General features: G+C 45.3%; 1 protein-coding gene across 1 annotated transcript in view; it reads left to right on the top strand.

Moving 5' to 3' along the window:
- Positions 1 to 17,441, top strand: part of Ust (uronyl 2-sulfotransferase) — a 287,561-nt gene that overhangs the window by 182,024 nt on the left and 88,096 nt on the right. The window contains exons 4-5 of the mRNA XM_051164562.1: positions 5,669 to 5,748; positions 16,062 to 16,215. Of these exons, the coding sequence (XP_051020519.1) occupies positions 5,669 to 5,748; positions 16,062 to 16,215 (234 nt within the window). The remainder of the gene's footprint in view (positions 1 to 5,668; positions 5,749 to 16,061; positions 16,216 to 17,441) is intronic.

Here is a 17,441-nt window from a genome sequence, read left to right on the forward strand (position 1 = left end):
CACTCTGGCAGTGAGCCATACACTCATCCTTAATAGTTATATTTCTTGTGTTTCTCATCCATCTGCTGTTCAGCACAGCCTCTGAAAGGCAAAGCCTTTATTTTCTCTACATCCTCTTCATCCTCTAGAACCATTGTGCCAATCAGTCCCTTGTTTCCATTTTAAAAGTTCACGTATAGACATTAACTGGGAAAAGGCATTAACTGCCTGCCACGCGGGGATGACCAGGGGGTTTGAATTCTGGCACCATCTTTTGGATCATCGAGTCTTTACAAAATCTATGAACACTGGGGCTGGAGAGAATACACACTGCTCCGAAGTTCCTAGCATCTATGTTCGACAGCTCGTGGCTGCCTGTAACTACAGCTCCAGGACAGCTGATATTTCTCTCCTCTGGCACCTGTACTCACGTGCATAACCCACACACATCCACACCATTCCAAATAAAGTTAATCTTTAAAATAAAGACATCTATATACCCTTTCTGTGCCCCAATTTCTTTTTTATTATTATTTAATTCATTTATTCCGATTACAACTCAATTGTTATCCCATCACTTGAAACCCCAGCTCCTCTCTCCTTCCTGCTTTCACCCTATTCCCCTCCCCAAGGTCTATGACCAAGGGGGACCTCCTCCCCACTATATGGTCACAGGCTATCAAGTCTTATCTTGGTAGCCTGCTTATTTTTTCTTTGAGTGCCACCAGGCCTCCCCACCAAGCGGAGGTGGTCCAATATGGGGCACCAGAGTTCATGTCAGAGTCAGTCCCTGCTCTCCACATAACTGTGGAGAATGTCCTGTCCACATGCACTAATTTCTTAACTTTAAAGAATGGGTAATAGTAATACTTGGCTCTTGGAGTATTAAGTGGTAACAAGTATATAAAAAACTCCTTAGTACGCTGTGTAACACTCCCTTCCCCCAACACTCTGAAAAAAATGGCTTTGCTTGGCCTTGTTGCATCTTGGCTATTATAAGAGGAATGCTGACAACAAGCCTCACGTGGGATAATGAACCGACCAGTCTGTTCCAGGAAAAGCTGAGTTCATTGCCTGGGTGATAGACAATCATGTGTTCAATGGGTGATGAGTTTCTTGATGCCAAGCAAGCATTTCTAAAGGGATATGTCCATCCCATAAACACTCCTGGAACAGAGACTGTCTATAGACACCAGGTGGGACTTAAGGGTACAAATAAGCCTGGCCCTAACCCTCATGGAACATAGTCTAAGTTGGGGGGGAGGGGGAAAATACAATCTCGGGTGCAGTGAATCATGAAAAGAGGTGTCCTGAAGCCTCCTCAGATGACAAGCTGAGGAAAATCAACGAAGTGAGCCTTATTTCAAGGCAGACCCGTCTCCTCTCTTTCTGCTCCTCCAGGGAACTCCTCCAGCATTCCCATTGCTGCAGACGGCTACCACAGTGTGCTCATCATCCTAGCCGAGGACCTAGGAAAGACAGTGTCTAGACTTTTCCTGGCTTCCATTGTCCTCAACACCCCTTACTGAAGTTCTTCATCCTCCTAACCGAGCTAAGAGTCCCCATGCCCCCTCGCCTCAGCATTGGCTGGGGGGCGGGGGGTTTAGAACACAGATTGCACAACCAACAGCAAAATTTCATCAGCACCTGCTGCTGCTGTCAGCACTGCCACTCACATCCGCCTAGCCTGGCTTCCTATGCAATCTTGTGCTGGGATGAGGATGCTAAGGGCTTTGCCTCTGCTTGTCAAGTGCTCAACCAGTGAGCTTCCCTGCCTCGGCCTCCAGTCTTCATCCTTCTTCACATTTCCCACCCTTATCTCAGATATGAAATAAACGAAAGCAACTATTTTTCTAATGTCAAATCCCCAGAGGGTCAATGTCATGTCTGCTGTTCCTTCTATTACCTGGCTATAACTCTCTAGTCACCTATTTCCTTGCTGAGCCTATACATCAGTGGTTTTCAACTTGTGGGTCGTGACCCCTTAGGGGATCACATAAGACCATCAGAAAACACAGATAAATACCTGTCCATAGAAAAATTACCGTTATGAAGTAGCAGCAAGATAATTTTATGGTTGGGGGGGCGGTCACCACAACATGAGGAACTGTGTTAAGGGGCCACAGCATTATGAAGGTTAAGAACTCTCCTGCATGCTCATAGGTTTATGGTTAGCTAGCTTTCTTGGACACCTTAGACATAATGTTGGTGGTCTTTCAGGACCTCCTAGTTATGACCGTGCATATCAACTAGTAGTCAAGATGACCCCCTGCAGATGTGCCCAATCTCACCAAGGTCTCTAGGCTGTGTCACATTTACAGGCAAACTAATGACAAGGCCCAATTTCTGGTGCAGACGATTCTTACAGCTTCTTTTGTTGTTGTTGTTGTTGTTGTTGTTGTTGTTGTTGTTGTTGTTTTGCTTTTTCCAAGACAGGGTTGCTCTTTGTAACCCTTGGCTGTCCTGCACTCACTTTGTAGACCAGGCTGGCCTTGAACTCACAGAGATCCACCTGCCTCTGCCTCCTGAGTGCTGGGATTAATGACATGCACCACTATATACCCGTGCCATTTTGTGTTTGTTTTTTTACCTTTGCTTTGCACTCCATCCACAATGTCCCCCCTTTACTGGGAATTCTTCTATACTACAGAGGGTATTCCCAAGGGGAGAAGTACCCCATCTGCATCTGCAGGTAGGCTGGGCACATCACCTGTGTGCCTTCCACCCTGTGGTGTTAGCCCTGGGTTTCACCTTCCCTCCGCTTTATCTCCCTTCCAACACTTTGGAGTTCTTGAGATTGAGGACCTACTGTTTGTATTTCCTAGCCACAGACCAAGTGCTGTGTTGCCCAAGTCTGAGTTGGAGATCATGGACATTGAAGAAGAGTGGAACCCAGAAAGTCAAGCTGAAAATGGGAGACATTTTAGCTGTGAGGGAAGGAGGGAGAGGGAGAGGGAGGAGGGGGCAGACTTGAAAATGCTGAAGAAAGTCAAATATCCTAGAAGAAACTTGTTCCTAAGCTTCATCCCTGTAAGGCTTTGGTTCTGGTCATTGGTTTGTGGAAGGAATAAGGAGGGGTCTGTTTTGATGTGATACAGCGAGTGTTGTAACCTGAACCATGTTGTCCCAGGATGAACTGGAAGATTCTTCAGTCTTTCTACCCACAGTGCTTATGTATGAATCTCCTGAGCATTAGTAAATGACCAATGGCGGGTGAGTGGACATATGCAGTCGAGTCAGGAAGAAGCCAGAGTGGCCCTGTGTGGGTCAGAAACAGCAAGGGTGTGCTCTGTGGAGACTTCTGGTTCTGCCATCGTAGCCTTAATGGGCCCCAGTGCAATGTGTGGTCAAGTCGAAAGAAAAGTTAGGCTTCTAATGGCAGCAGGAGTTCAGGAGGCTTGTCACTAGAAGTGGGTCAAGTGTTAGCATTTACGAAGGTCAAAAGATGCTTAAACAAGAAGTGTTCAGCCTGTGCATATGCCATAAATGATTTCAGTGTTCAGGGAACAGTGACAAGCCACTTAAGGAAGGCATACACTCCGCCCTCCTTCTACTAATGCCATAAACATGAGCACTGGCATCTCGAGTCTGTTTAAGAGTTCTACGCTGTCACTGCTAATCCACTTTTCCTTGAGAAATAGACAGCTTTATGTCTATTATGGCCCTGTTCTCAAAAGTCTAACATTACCTTCTGTCATTAAATGTAACACAGTGATATGTGTTTCGAGGGGGGCGTTAGAGTGTCGAATAGAGAAAGAGCCAGTGTCTTTTCCACTTTGCTTCTTCAGTGCTACCAGGGGCATTCTTATATGACTTTCATGCACACAGGGAACTATCTGAATTAAAATCATCTAGAGATAAAAGCATGAATCATCTTTATCTTAAACACACACACACACACACACACACACACACACACACAGGCAAGAGATCTTTCCCTAAGCAACCATCATCTGAGACAAATCAGCAATGCTTATATGCGTCTGCCTATAGATGGGCAATCCATCACAACTCAGAATTAACAGTGTGGCCAAGCAGGAAGTTTGACTACCAGAAGCAAGAGCATGCAGGGACTGCTTAGAAGGGACACTAGAGATAGAGGAACAGGATCTTGGTTTTCTTTACACTTAATCCAGACAAAGGACCAGACCAGGACTCACCCATGCTTTCCCCAGCTTCTCCCAACTAACAGAAATCCCAGGCTTGGGAGCTGAGCCATTTAACTACTAAATCCAACTTGGTCTCGCCAATCATTGTAAGCAGGAATAAGTAACTGGCAAGTGTAGACAGATCTCTGGGTCTGCGAAGGAGCCTGCGCGTGGTCCAGTTAGTTCATCACATGAATACTGATCAAGTAGACACACATGGGGCAGCTGCTAGGTTAGACCCTCGGGACCCAGGGCTTGTTATGTTTGAGATCAACAAAGGTCTAGACTCTCAGTTCACTGTAAGCATCACTGCCATGCTTAACACATCAATGACCATGTTTGTTTCCGGTGTTTAACTTCCTGTAGTTTGTAAAATCTGAAATACTGCATCTCTGATGTTCATCTACGGTAGAAGTCTTCAAAATGCATAAAAAAAAAAAAAAGATCACCATGTCCAAGCTGGAAATTCTAGAGAAAGAATTCAGGATGTCAGGGAGGCCCAAGAATGCCTGGAATTTCTACTTCACTTCACTAGACGTTTTCTGTATCGTGACATGTCCCGGCAGGCCATAAAAATCAGCTTATATGAACAGAAAATGCTTTTTGCTTTACTGATAACTGCAAATAAATAAGTCATGTGACCACCCACCAAGATACCCCCAGACTTTCAAAGGCCCATGATTCTCCATGAAATATGTTCCTTATGAGTTTTTATAATCAAAGAGAAAAATGATGTGGGGTGCTTATTTCCTTCCCACTCTAAATTCTGCAACACTAGTTTGAAATATTTCTGTGATCTCAGTAATGTCACAGAAATATAAGACAGTGATTAACTCCTTTTCCTGGTTTGACTTAAAAGGAGGGAATTAAGAATATTCTCTTGCCTGCATTTCAGCCCTGCAAAGTGTTCATTTTTCCAGTGAAACTTACTTAACCTGGGGCTGAGGAGATGCCCAGGAGGGAAAAGTGCTAACCACGCATGTATGAGGCCCTGAGTCTGTGTCCCCCAGGCCCCGTGTAAAACCTGTGCCTATAACCCAGCTCCTGTAATCCCCAGGACCCCCGTACATGATAGGAAGTGGAGGTAGGAGAATTCTTAGAATCAAATGCCAGCTAGCTAGGCGTACACAGAGGAAAAACAGTAAGAAGCCTTCCTTAAGGTGGATATCTCTCTCTTTCTCTCTCTCTCTCTCTCTCTCTCTCTCTCTCTCTCTCTCTCTCTCCCTCCCTCTCTCTCTCTCTCTCTCTCTCCCCTCCCCCTCCCCCTCCCCCTTTCTCCCTCCTTCTCTTTAAAAAAATGCTTGCATTGGTTTCCTAGCAATAATCGGCAGAGTTGGTTTCAGGGCTATCAGTCTGGAAAGAAAGCTTGATTTGCCAAAGAGCCTTATGAGAGAGCTCACACTTTGCAAAAAGTTCACTGTCTGGCCCTGGCCCAAAAGACATAAATGGGATGAAAGGAGGACGGAAGATAAGATGGCCTTTAGCTTGTGGCTTGCAGAGTTACTTCCTGCCCCCTGCTAACCCTGTCCTTCTTTTAATAGATGGAACTGATTAAGAATATAAGCACTGCGGAACAGCCCTATTTATTCACGAGACATGTCCACTTCCTCAACTTCTCAAGGTGAGTCGCTCTCCAGCTCTGGTGTCATTTCCTGTCTTTTAGGTCTTTATGCTCCTTGTTAGGAGAAATCCCTTAACGGTCTACCTGGATCAACAACTCTGAACCCCTTAACGGTCTACTTGGATCAACAACTCTGAGCCATCACCCCTGAAAGACGTATTCAATCTGGTTAGCTTTGTTACACAGAAATCAAAATTTGACACATTTCTTCTGAGAACCCCCTTGGAAATATTATAAGAACATGGCGTTATCTTTGGGCTGGAGGGATAGCTCAGAGGTTAAGAGCACTGTGTCCTGAGTTCAATTCCCAGCACCTACGTGGTGGCTCATTACCACCTATAATGTGATCTGATGCCCTCTTCTGGCCGAAGGTGTGGATGCAGGCAGAGCACTGTATGCATAATAATAAATAAATAAATCTTTTTTTAAAAAGGTGTGTGCCAGCACATTAGGCAAATTTCAAAAACAAAAAACAAAACACCCATGGCATTATTTTCAAAGAAAAGACTTCTAATGAAACAGTGATTTAAGGGAGGGGGGATTGATTTTTGTATTGAAACAGAGGCAGGAAATGAGAATTTTGTCATATATTTTTCTGCAGTGTAAACCTGCATAACACTCTAGGGCAACACAGCAGTGGGGTGATGATGAGTGTTTCTTCTGCTCCAAAGAGCCCACACCAACCTCCATCTAACTTTTCTGTTTGTTTTTAAGCTAGTCATCCCAAGTCATATTTATTTTGACATTAGTGAGATATTTTTGATACATTTGTTTGGCTTCTGTAGTCTTTTAATAAGAATGTGGATTTTCAAATTCAAGTTTCGGGGCCATCTATTGGTTACATTGAAACTTTGGATTCTATGTGTCCTTTCTCTCAGTGATCCATTAAGGCTGTTTCAATTAGGGGTCCTTTTGCTGCTGTGAAACACCATGACTAAAAAGCAAGTTGGGGGCGGGGGAAGGGTTTATTCAGCTTACACTTTCAGATCATAGTCCATCATTAGAGGAAGTCAGGGCAGAACAGGACAGGAACCTGGAGGCAGGAGCTGATGCAAAGGCTGCGCAGGGGTGCTGCTTAGTGCTTACTTCCTGTGGCTTGCTCAGCCTGCTTTATTATAGAACCCAGGACCACCAGCTCAGGGACGGCCCCACCCAAGAAAATGTTTTACAGGTGGATCTCATGGAGGCACTTCTCTCAATTGAGGCTTCTTTCTTTCTGATAACTCTAACTTGTATCAAATTGACATCAAGCCAGCCAGTACCTCCAACCCCTTGTCAACTTACACATAAAGACATCACTATTAAGCCACAACCCTTCCTTTCTTATTCATTTCCAGGACCTCACATTAAGAACACAGATAACTTTAAAAGCCCCACAGTCTTTAAAAATTCAGATACATTAAAATTTCAGTACCTTTAAAATTGCCAATCTCTTTAAAATCCAAAATCTTTTAAAATTCTAAGTCTCTTAGCTCAAGTAAAATCAAAATAAATCAAAAACTTTCTTATTTCTGGAAGGAAAAATCAAGGCACAGTCATAATCAAATCGGACCAAAACCAAACTCCAGCCATCCAGGGTCTGGGATCCACTCATGCTCTTGTGGACTCTTCCAAAAGGCTTGGGTCACTTCTCTGGCTCCGCCCTCCACAACACACACAGCTTAGCCTCTAGGCTTTGGCTGGTTCCAGTCCACTGCTGTCGCTGTTCTTGGCAATCACAATCCTGGCATCTCTAACTGTTGAGGTCTTCTGCTGCAAGTAGACTGAGCTTTCACCAGTAGCTCTCATGAGCTCTCTTCATGGTGTCAAGCCTCAACATCTCTTCATTGGCCCCTTCAATCCTGGGCCCTCAGCTGGTGCTGAGGCTGCACCTTCACCAGCGGCCTCTCCTGGCCTCTCACCGTGCCAAGCCTCAGCTGCTCTCCGTGATTTCTTCATGCCTTCAAAACCAGTACCACCTGGGTGACTCTTACACTAGTAAGTCCAGCTGCCCGCTAGAGGTACGTCCTTGGCCACCTCTGGAACACAGCTCCCATGTGCTGACTCTCAGGAAATACTTCCCCAAAGATTGCACCTCAGTGACAGTGGTCTCTTCTTAGTCACCATTAAATTCTCAGCTCCAGCTAACCAGCATCTTGTATCCCAGCAAAGCGAAGGCTTCACGTTAGTAGTTCTGGTATCTTGTTAATCACAGCTGATCCTTTAGTGCCAGAATCAAAGAATCTTAAGTCAAAATAGCAAATGGTCCTGATAGAATCCTTAAACTTTCCTCTGAAACATCACAAGCCAGGCCTCCATTCTCTGCCCTGCTCTCAACATTCCTATCTTCTGAGCATAGAACATCCCACTGAGATTTCGATACACATTGGCTTTTCTAGCCCATTCCAAAGTCCTTCTACAGACTTCCCCAAAATGTCATCAGGTCTGTCACAGCAATACCCGACTCCTGGTACCAACTTGTCTTAGTTGGGGTTTCTATTGCTGCGACAAAAATACCATGACCAGAAAGCAAGTTGAGAGGAAACGGTTTACTTGGCTTGCGTTTCCAGATCATGCTCTATCACAGGAGGAAATCAGAACAGGAACTCAAGCAGGGTTGGAATTTGGAGGCAGGAAGCAATACAGAGGCCATGGAGGGGTTGCTGCTTACTGGCTACTTCATGTGGCTTGCTTAGAATAGAACCCAAGACCACCATCTCAGGGATGGCACCATCCACAGTGGGCTGGGAACTCTCCCATTGATTACTGTTTGAGAAAATGCCCTACAGCTGGACCTTACAGAAACATTTTCTCAATGGAAGCTTCTTCCTCTCTGATAACTCTATCTTGTATCAAGTCAACATAAAACCATCCAGTACAAATGCCCACTACACTGTTATTCATTGTTCCTTACACTGGTAGCCCTTAGATTCCTACTGTACTTACTGGCTCTGCCATGTACTCACAATTGGCATCTGTCCGCCAATAGATCACTGGTTCCAGTGGCATGTTTGCTGACAAGCTCCTGAGAGCCCCTACAGTGAGTCAACAGTGTCATCTTCACCTTAGGGCAACAGTTCCATCAGATGGTCCAAACAGCTTAGCAGGGCGCTCCATCCACATGCAGTGGGCACAGCTGTCAGTTGGTGCTGACCCAGTTGCCCCTGTGAGCTGGCACCTTAGGAAACAGCCTGTGGAGAAGCTCTGCTGCCCAGCCTGATGCCTGACAACCCACTGGGCTTGGTGAGGGATTTCCCTGATGCTCAGGAGGCCCTGTGCCAATCTAGTGTGGAGGAAGAATGAGATTCAGCGAAGGTGCATTATTAGGCAGATAATATGAAACTATGTATTTAAAAATAAGCTTCCCAGGTCTGAAGCTCCCTATTTGATTAGCCAGGGTTCTATGGGACAGCAAATAGAACACTTAAAATGGTCAACAGTAACCCCGGCCAGGTGCTGGCCAAGCTCACTGTTTTTCAGCATGGCTCATTACTGGGTTGGCTGGCGTGAGCACCCTGCTTCTTCCCCACAGAAGCCATGTCATTAGTCATAATGAGGCCACTGGAATCTGTTAGATGCTCTGGGCCTCCTGTGTGATGATTTGTAAGGAGAGAAATTTCTCTGGCTTTGGCTGTTCTACTGAACTCTTCCTTCTGTGCCACCCTTGACACCTTCAAACTTCAGTCATCACCTCCCCGCTCTTTCTAGGTCAGGTCTTTCCCTGCAAACTGTGATACAACAAATTTTAATAATGATCACAGGCCAATTCAAAACTCTTAACGAGAAGCCAAAACCGGTATCTTAATTGGATCAGCAGCGCCCAGCATGGTAGCTGTATTTCACCCTGGCCTCTACCATCAAATACAGGAGTGGAATCTTGATTGCTTTAATTCTGGATAGGGGAAGAAGCCTTTTAGAAGATGTCACATCTGCAGAAAACAGCAGAGCCCTGGGTATCAGGGTCCCCAAGTGTCAGAGCTAGCCTTCTTATAGCCCAGGAGAAGGATGAGCCCTGCAGCCTCTTGGCGAAGGCTATCCATTTTCCCTTTAAAACAAGGGCAGCTCCTCCTTGTCCCACCTGGTAGAGATGACCAGACCACAAGGACATGTCCTCTGAGAGAAAGATGTTACAGGAGCCCACAATGGCTCTTACTGTGTCTCTGTGGTAGTTCTAGAGCTGGAGAGTTCACGGTGACTCTATAGCAGGCCTCACAGGCAGCCTGTGTCCCCTCTCTCCTCTCTCCTCTGCCCAACTCACGGCACACTGGTGAAGCACCCTCCTTCAGTCTTCTCGGTGCCGTAATAGCTCAGGATGTTTCTCTTGTTTTCGGCATCACTGAATTGTTTCTTCTTCCACTACAGAAGTGTGTAGTCAAGTGTGACGGATGTGGGGAGAGAAGTCACCACCACGGGGCTTCCCCTAGGGAGATGGAGGGCAGCAGGCTGCTCCTGGTTCTGCTGAGATGTGAGAGACTGACCAGTTAGCTTAGGACCAGTGACAGGAAAGGGCGTTCCAGTACAGAAGCAGCAGGAGCAAAAGCCAGTCAGACAGAGCTGGAGGAGTGCACTAAGCAGAGAGGATGAACCTAGCTGGAGAGGAAATGGGGCTGCGCTGCTGAGGCTGCCGCTGTGGGAGCCATCATCTTTCCTTCCTGTATCCCAAGGCCCAGGGCCTTAGCTATAAGACTTCTATAAGCATGAGAAGAATTACAGGATGAACTTGAATACTTTGGCAGGACCACTGCGGAACTCATTAGGACCAAAAGATTAAGAATCAGCATTTCTTCTTTTCAAGGGAGTATCTTTGTTTATGGAAATCTTCATTATAAGTAGCAAACTGTGACTATACACAGAAGCCCCCCCCCAGCCCTCCCACCCCACCCCCTCACCGCCCATAAAGAAAACAAACAAACACACAAGGGGTGAGGAAAACAACATAAGTTGGGAACTGTTAAAATACTTTGAAATCTGAGCTCTCTATTTTGAATTCTAAGTATAAATACAAACTGAACTGCTTGCTTACAACTGGTGAATCCTGCTCATGTGAAGCGACTGGACTAAGAGACCAGGCTAGTGTACGGTCCTCTGTTCATACTTCTAATCTTTCATGCATCATTAAACTCGTAGCAACATCCTTGCAGTTCAACAGACTATCAGCGTCAGGCTGAGTGCAATCCCCCATCTCCATCTCTTTTTTTCTCACACACATGTTGTGAAGTCTTGAATGACCTGCATCATGGCAGGTTTGTTGTTGTTGTTGTTGGTGGTGGTGGTGGTGGTGGTGGTGGTGGTGGTTTTCCTCCATTTATCTTTCCCTCTTAAGAATGCTATTCTTAGCTGGGCGAGGTAGTGCTTGCTTGTAATCCCGGCACATGGGGAAGCAGAGGCAGGAGGCTATCTTTGAGTTCTAGGCCAGCCTGGTCTACAAAGCACACATGGAGAAACCCTGTCTCAGGAAAAAAAGAAGGAAAAAAATAAAGGACTATTCTTATCTGCCCCGTAGGCAAGAACAACAGTGTGAAATGCTGTCCCATGAGCTCTTGGGTCTAGTTGGCTGACTTTATGTATCCATCACCTCAACTCTATATTCTCTTCATTTTCCTCTGCGTCGGAGGGAACCCTTTGGCCATATGCAGTTCTGTTCAGCCAACCCATTGGGTGTTCCTGCAGTTAGTTGCCATGGAGAGGGTCTTTTGCCAGTACCCTGGCAGCTCAGCAGAGATCTCAGGTTTAGTCAGGTTTTGTAGGGTTTTTTTCTTGGGCTGCCCTTTGACACCTACTTTGAACTCCCTGGAAATTGGGGCCAGGCAAATGTTTATTTCTCTGGATGAAGGGAAAACTGAGTCCAAACCACCTTGGTCTAGAAGATGCGGCTCTGTTGGGATGACGAAACCAGGCCTATCATGTTTCTGTGCTATAGCTTCATATGCCTTTGAATAGCTGTAGGATATACTTTGGATTTTGTTGTTGTTTGTTTGTTTTTAATCTTACCTCTTCCACATCAGCACCCTCACCGGAGTGTGTCTTAGATCTGCACCCTGGACAGACTGTGACACATGCAGTTTAGATTGTCTCCTCTTGCCTCTCCCTGCCCTTTGTTATCTGCTTTCTAAGCTTTTATGGAGACCAGAGGATATATTTTTCCCAGTCTAGAATTCCTCTCACCCCTCAGTCAGGCTATCTTTGTTGAGACAACTTTCAAATAAAAGTTACAACCTGGGGCTGTTGAGCCAGTCAAGTAAACCGTAGGAGCTCTCCAGTTCAAAATTTCAAAAACTTTCTTCCCTTAGCCCTTCTTATTCCTGCTTATTCCTCCATTTTACCCAGGGTTCCCTCCCCCAACATCCCCAACTTCTGTTCCTACTTCTGTTTCCTCAGTTTACGTGGTAGCCCCACTGTTAACACTAAGTTATGAAAGAAAGAAGGAGAAACAAAGGAAGTCAGCCTCCAGGGAGGCTGCTGGGGTGCCAGCAGAGGTATGCTACTTTTTCAAGCATTAGTTACTATGGGAACGAGCTGGAAACCAGCTGCCCTTGGAAGGTACTCTTTAACAGAGCAAGCCCATCTGATCTCAGCACTTCCGCAGTTCAGTTTGGTCCCCAGATCTTATCTTCAGATGTTGACTTTGCTTTTATCCTTGCTAGCAGTGGGATCCCTTTTGATTCCACACCCTTCAATAATGACCAAGAAGCTTCATCTTTGGAAAAATAAAAATAAGATTTATAAAATGGATGCCAGGCGTTTAGCAAACACTGCTGTCTCCACCTACTTACACAGAGCCTAGAGTTGGATTGCCAGGTGAGAGCCCTATTGAGAGTTCTCCTTATTTAGATTGGCTGAATTGGTCTTTCTTGGATGGCAGTCTTCCTCAGCTCTCTGCTTTCTACTATTAGGAAGCAGGCCACTGTGGTCAGGAGTGCAGCCATATTGGTAGCCCATCAAAGACAAACATATTCTTGACATTGCCCTCAGCTCACCTCATAGACTTGCCTTCCTTATCATTTCATCTTCCTCTATGATCTTCCTTTAATGTCACTAACCCAGCCACCCTGGCCTTTCCTTCAAGCCATTTTCATCGGCTTCCCATCGCAAGTGTTGACTCCACTTCTCTCCCTTCCTTTGGTGCAAGCCGCAGAGCAAAGTCTGCCAGTATGCACAGCAAGCCTTGACCTCTGCGTGTCTGTCTCCAGAGAGGCAGTGTATTGGTTTCGTGACTGAGAAGTTCTGCTGGTCAGCATCTGCACTTGTTTCTCATACAAAGGTCTATAAATTCACTGTACATTTTTCATCTTCCTGCTCCCTAGAATTATTACTGTAGTTTCTGTTTATCATTATTATGAGCCCAGGTTGATTAAAAGAGGATGATAAATTCAGGGTTTGTGTATATTGCAGGTTAGCTGGTGATCGGCTCAGCTGATGCTTAGGACTATAGTCAGCCATATGTCCAACAGCATGGCTGTCACCTTGTTTACATCTAAGACTGGACAAGATTCATAATAGCAGGGCTAATCTAAGCGAGGTACAACATGTCTTCCTATATGATAGTGCTGGGAATCTAGAACAGCATGTCTATGTGCTGGGGGCTGAAATTCATTAGCAGAGAGTCCTTCCTTTGTGTTCCTTTAGAATCTTCTTGTATGTGCATGTACGTGTGTGTGTGTGTGTGTGTGTGTACAGAAGACAACCTTGAATATCATTTCTCAGGTGCCTTTTGTTTGAGGCAGGGTCTCTCTGGCCTGGGACGTCAGTATATAGGCTAGGCTAGCTGGCCAATGACTTCCAGGGTCCTCCCTTCTCTACCTCCGATCTCACCATTTGCTTACATTATAAGTGCATGCCTCCATGGCCAGCTATTTACATGGGAGCCACATTTAGCTCATCACACTTGGAAAGCAAGTGCTTTACTAACCAACCCGTGTTCTCAGCCTCTTGTTAGTGAATATTTTAAAATTGTATTACAGATTTTCTGTTAACCCAGTTAGCATACAACTAATTGAGACCGAGCAATTGTATTTATTTAACAAGCATCATGGCGCAACAACTGAACATTATTAATCTATTTTAACCATCTAAGCTAATCTGGCCACCTCCCAGCCGAAATCACCAAGATTCTTGCATTTTATCACTTTTTCTGTTGCAGCTACTCTCTCATGATGTCTCCTGGACTTCTGATGGGTGAATAACTATTTCTCACCCGCTCCCTCCTCCTCCACTGGCTGGCTGGAAGTCCTGCCCTATTCTCTCCCCTGCTCCATCATTGGCTGTTAAGCTTCTTTATTGACATATCAGGGAGCAATATTTACACAACATTGAGATAGGGAAATTTGGAACAAGGATTGCAACCAGATATTGGAGCACAGAAATCAGCCTTTGAATCAATGCTTAGTGTACAATAACATTATGCCTACAGTCTTTAGAGTCTTCACGTTGAATATCTTTAAAAATGCAAATATGTTGGGCTCAGCAGTGTATGAATTAATGCTCAAAAACAAACTGTTGGCTTCTTATATCAAGTTTGCTGTAGTAGTTACAGCCCTTATACTGATGGAAGCTGAACAACTAGGAAGCATGCATGAGGGCATTCGTGTCTGTGTTTAGTCACCTTCTATTGAGTGCCTACTATGTGCTACCCACTAGTAGATGACATAATCTCTGGCTGTACTGGAGGTTCACAATCTGCTGTGAGAGGCATGTCAACACAGTAGGAAAGCCAGAGTTCAGGGACAGATTACACTGAGGTTAATTGCTAGAGGTGTGTAAAGCCTGGTATACCTGTACGCTTAGCACTGAGGTCTTGCCACAAGCCTCTTCAGGGGAAGAGGCACAAAGGGAGTTTTGGGTTCCTGATGTTGGTCTTGAAGGTCTTGCTCTTAAGCTTGTTCTTACTTGAGGTGTAGAATCCTTGTGGGTGGATTGAAGCTGGAACAGCTGACGAGCATAGTCGTTCTGTAGCTCCTGGCCCAAGTGCACCCCAGCATAGCCATGAAGGAGAACAACACAAAACCTCCAAACCTAGTTAACAAACTGGGAAACACTGTGTGGGTCTTAGAATATAACTCAGTTGCACCAGCCTAGAACATGAACTTTGTAGATGACAACATTTATCACAATGTCAAATGTTGGGCATACCTGATAGATGTATACTTTCGTTGTTGTTTTCAGATGGAGTCTCACTATGTAGCTTAGGCTTTCCTCAAACAGGAGACTTTCTGTTGCAGCCTCCTCAGTACCGGGGAGCAATTCCATCACTTGAGGGCAACTATCTTGATTTGCATCTCTTTCTTATATCTTTGCATTATTGCATTTCTTTTTTTTTTTTATTTTACTAATTTATTCATATTACGTTTCAATTGTTATCCCATCCCTTGTATCCTCCCATTCCTCCCTCCCTCCTGCTTTCCCCCTACTCCCCTCCCCTATGACTGTGACTGAGGGGACCTCCTCCCCTTGTATATGCTCATAGGGTATCAAGTCTATTCTTGGTAGCCTGCTATCCTTCCTCTGAGTGCCACCAGGTCTCCCCATCCAGGAGACATGGTCAAATATGGGGCATCAGAGTTCGTGTGAGTCATTGCATTTCTTAACTCTGAAATTTTCTTTCTATGGTTAAAAGTGGAGATTCCGGATCCAGATGACCTGTGTTCATCTTCTAGCACAGCCACAGATTGTTTATCCTCTTTCTGCCTCAGTTTCCCCAGGTATAGCTAAGGATAATTCTTGTTTCTAGTCCACGAAGCATTGGATTCTTCCCTGAGTTTGCAGTATAAAGTATTAAGAACATGGTGGACAGTGAATGCTCAGTGAAGGGTGTTTCCAACCCCCTCATCTTAGACCACTTTGCTGAGATGGTATGAACTGCAATATATAAGGACTGTGTCACCACTAGAGCATTCAGAATCAAGTAATTGATTGAAGCAGTCACCGAAGGTCACTGTATGGCAGTAAATTCTACATCAGCTACTGGGAATACAAAGTCAAGTACACTATGCTCTGTCCTCAGCAAAGCAATGCCTACCGAGAACACCAGATATTTGTACCTTAACAGTGTCAGGTGGTGCGATATATACAGTGCCTGTGCTAATTAAAAACAAAGAACTGGTCTCACAGTGTCTTGATGAGCACCTGTATCATGTGTCACCATTACTGTTTACTGAACGGAAGCAAAATGCTTATCAATTTACCGTTGCCTGTCAAAGTCGTCGTACACACCTTAGCAGATGGGGCAATGGTTGGAATTAAGTCAACCCAGAGGGATGATTTGTCCCAACAGGTCTTATTTTGTTGCAGAAGGAGTGAATTTGTAACAAGCTCCCTGCTTGTGTGTCCCGCTTTAGGTTTGGAGGCGACCAGCCCGTCTACATAAACATCATTAGAGACCCCGTCAGTAGGTTTCTATCTAACTATTTTTTCCGTCGCTTTGGAGACTGGAGAGGGGAACAGAATCACATGATCCGCACCCCCAGCATGAGGCAGGAGGAGCGCTACCTGGTAAGTCTTGTTGCTCATCTGAAGTGTCTCTCCCTCCACTGCCTTGGCGTGCTGAGTCCAGGTTGGCAGTTCACACGGCGGAAGCCTTTGTGAGTAAGAACTTGTTCCAAATGACCCAGAACACCTCAACTGGTTCCAGATTTGCTTCACTCGGTTTACTTTATTGCTGTGTTTTCAGGACATTCCTTGGGAGTCTTAACCTGCCACTCCCATCGTTAAGAACACATGTGGTTGGCGATCTCTCTCAGAGGGTTGCAAACTTTGTTCTCGTTTCCCACCCTGTTCACTTCCCATGGCAACATTTTGAGGGAGTGGCTTTTCACTTGTGGACCCTGACGTTCCAAAAGGGCCTAGGATTGCTGAAGTCCTGTTCCAATGAGGGTGCACCTCACAGTTTCTGGCCTAATTGCCAGCTGATTGTCTTCCAACCCTCTGACTTCAAATCCTGCAGTTTCCCCGTGCTGCCAATGACTATCTGTAATGCTGAACCTTGCTTGCTTTTCTGAGTCTCCATAAAGGCCTCCAGTTGTTAAAAAACAAAAACAAAGATAGGAATTATTCATTAAAAAAAAAAAAAAAGGAAGGCGGAGCTGTGTTCCATTTCCCAACACCTACCCCCAGCCAGCCCCTTACCAGAATGAAAAGTGCAGCCTTCATCTCTTAGTGACATAATGACAAAAGGTCACTGAGGAACCCTTGACCCCGTGCTTCAGAGACAGAAATCATGGCCCCTGCTGAGGTTTCCAGGCCATCTTGTGTTGTTGGGTAGGGGCAGGACAGGAAGGGGTGAGGTATCAATGCAGATAGGCACCTACTGCTGGAGTACACACAGCACCTGTGTCCTCGACTCTTGCTCCTTGTCACCAAGAGACGTTAGTCACAGTGCCATCACAAGTACGCTAAGCTTTTTTGATTCATAAATATCACAGTATGTGTTTGGTGCTGAGTCCATATTTGGAGGTTACCTTGGTGTCCCGTTCATGTCTTAAGAACTGTGATAAGAGACATAGAAGCAAATTTAAGCATCTCATGTAGTCGTGTGCATCCAGGTGGTAGAAGGGCCACGCAAAGCTGTCCAGTCTCCATGGCTGAGCATCCTTATATGAAAATCTGAAATGACCTAAAATCAGACACTCTGAGCATCAACATACTATACCTCAACCTCCTGGGGTTTCTTTGTCAAAAATGTGTGCCCAATGAAAACATCCCATAAAATGAGCTTCAGG

This window comes from Acomys russatus, chromosome 21, assembly GCF_903995435.1.
Source record: "Acomys russatus chromosome 21, mAcoRus1.1, whole genome shotgun sequence".
NCBI classification, from domain to species: domain Eukaryota; kingdom Metazoa; phylum Chordata; class Mammalia; order Rodentia; family Muridae; genus Acomys; species Acomys russatus.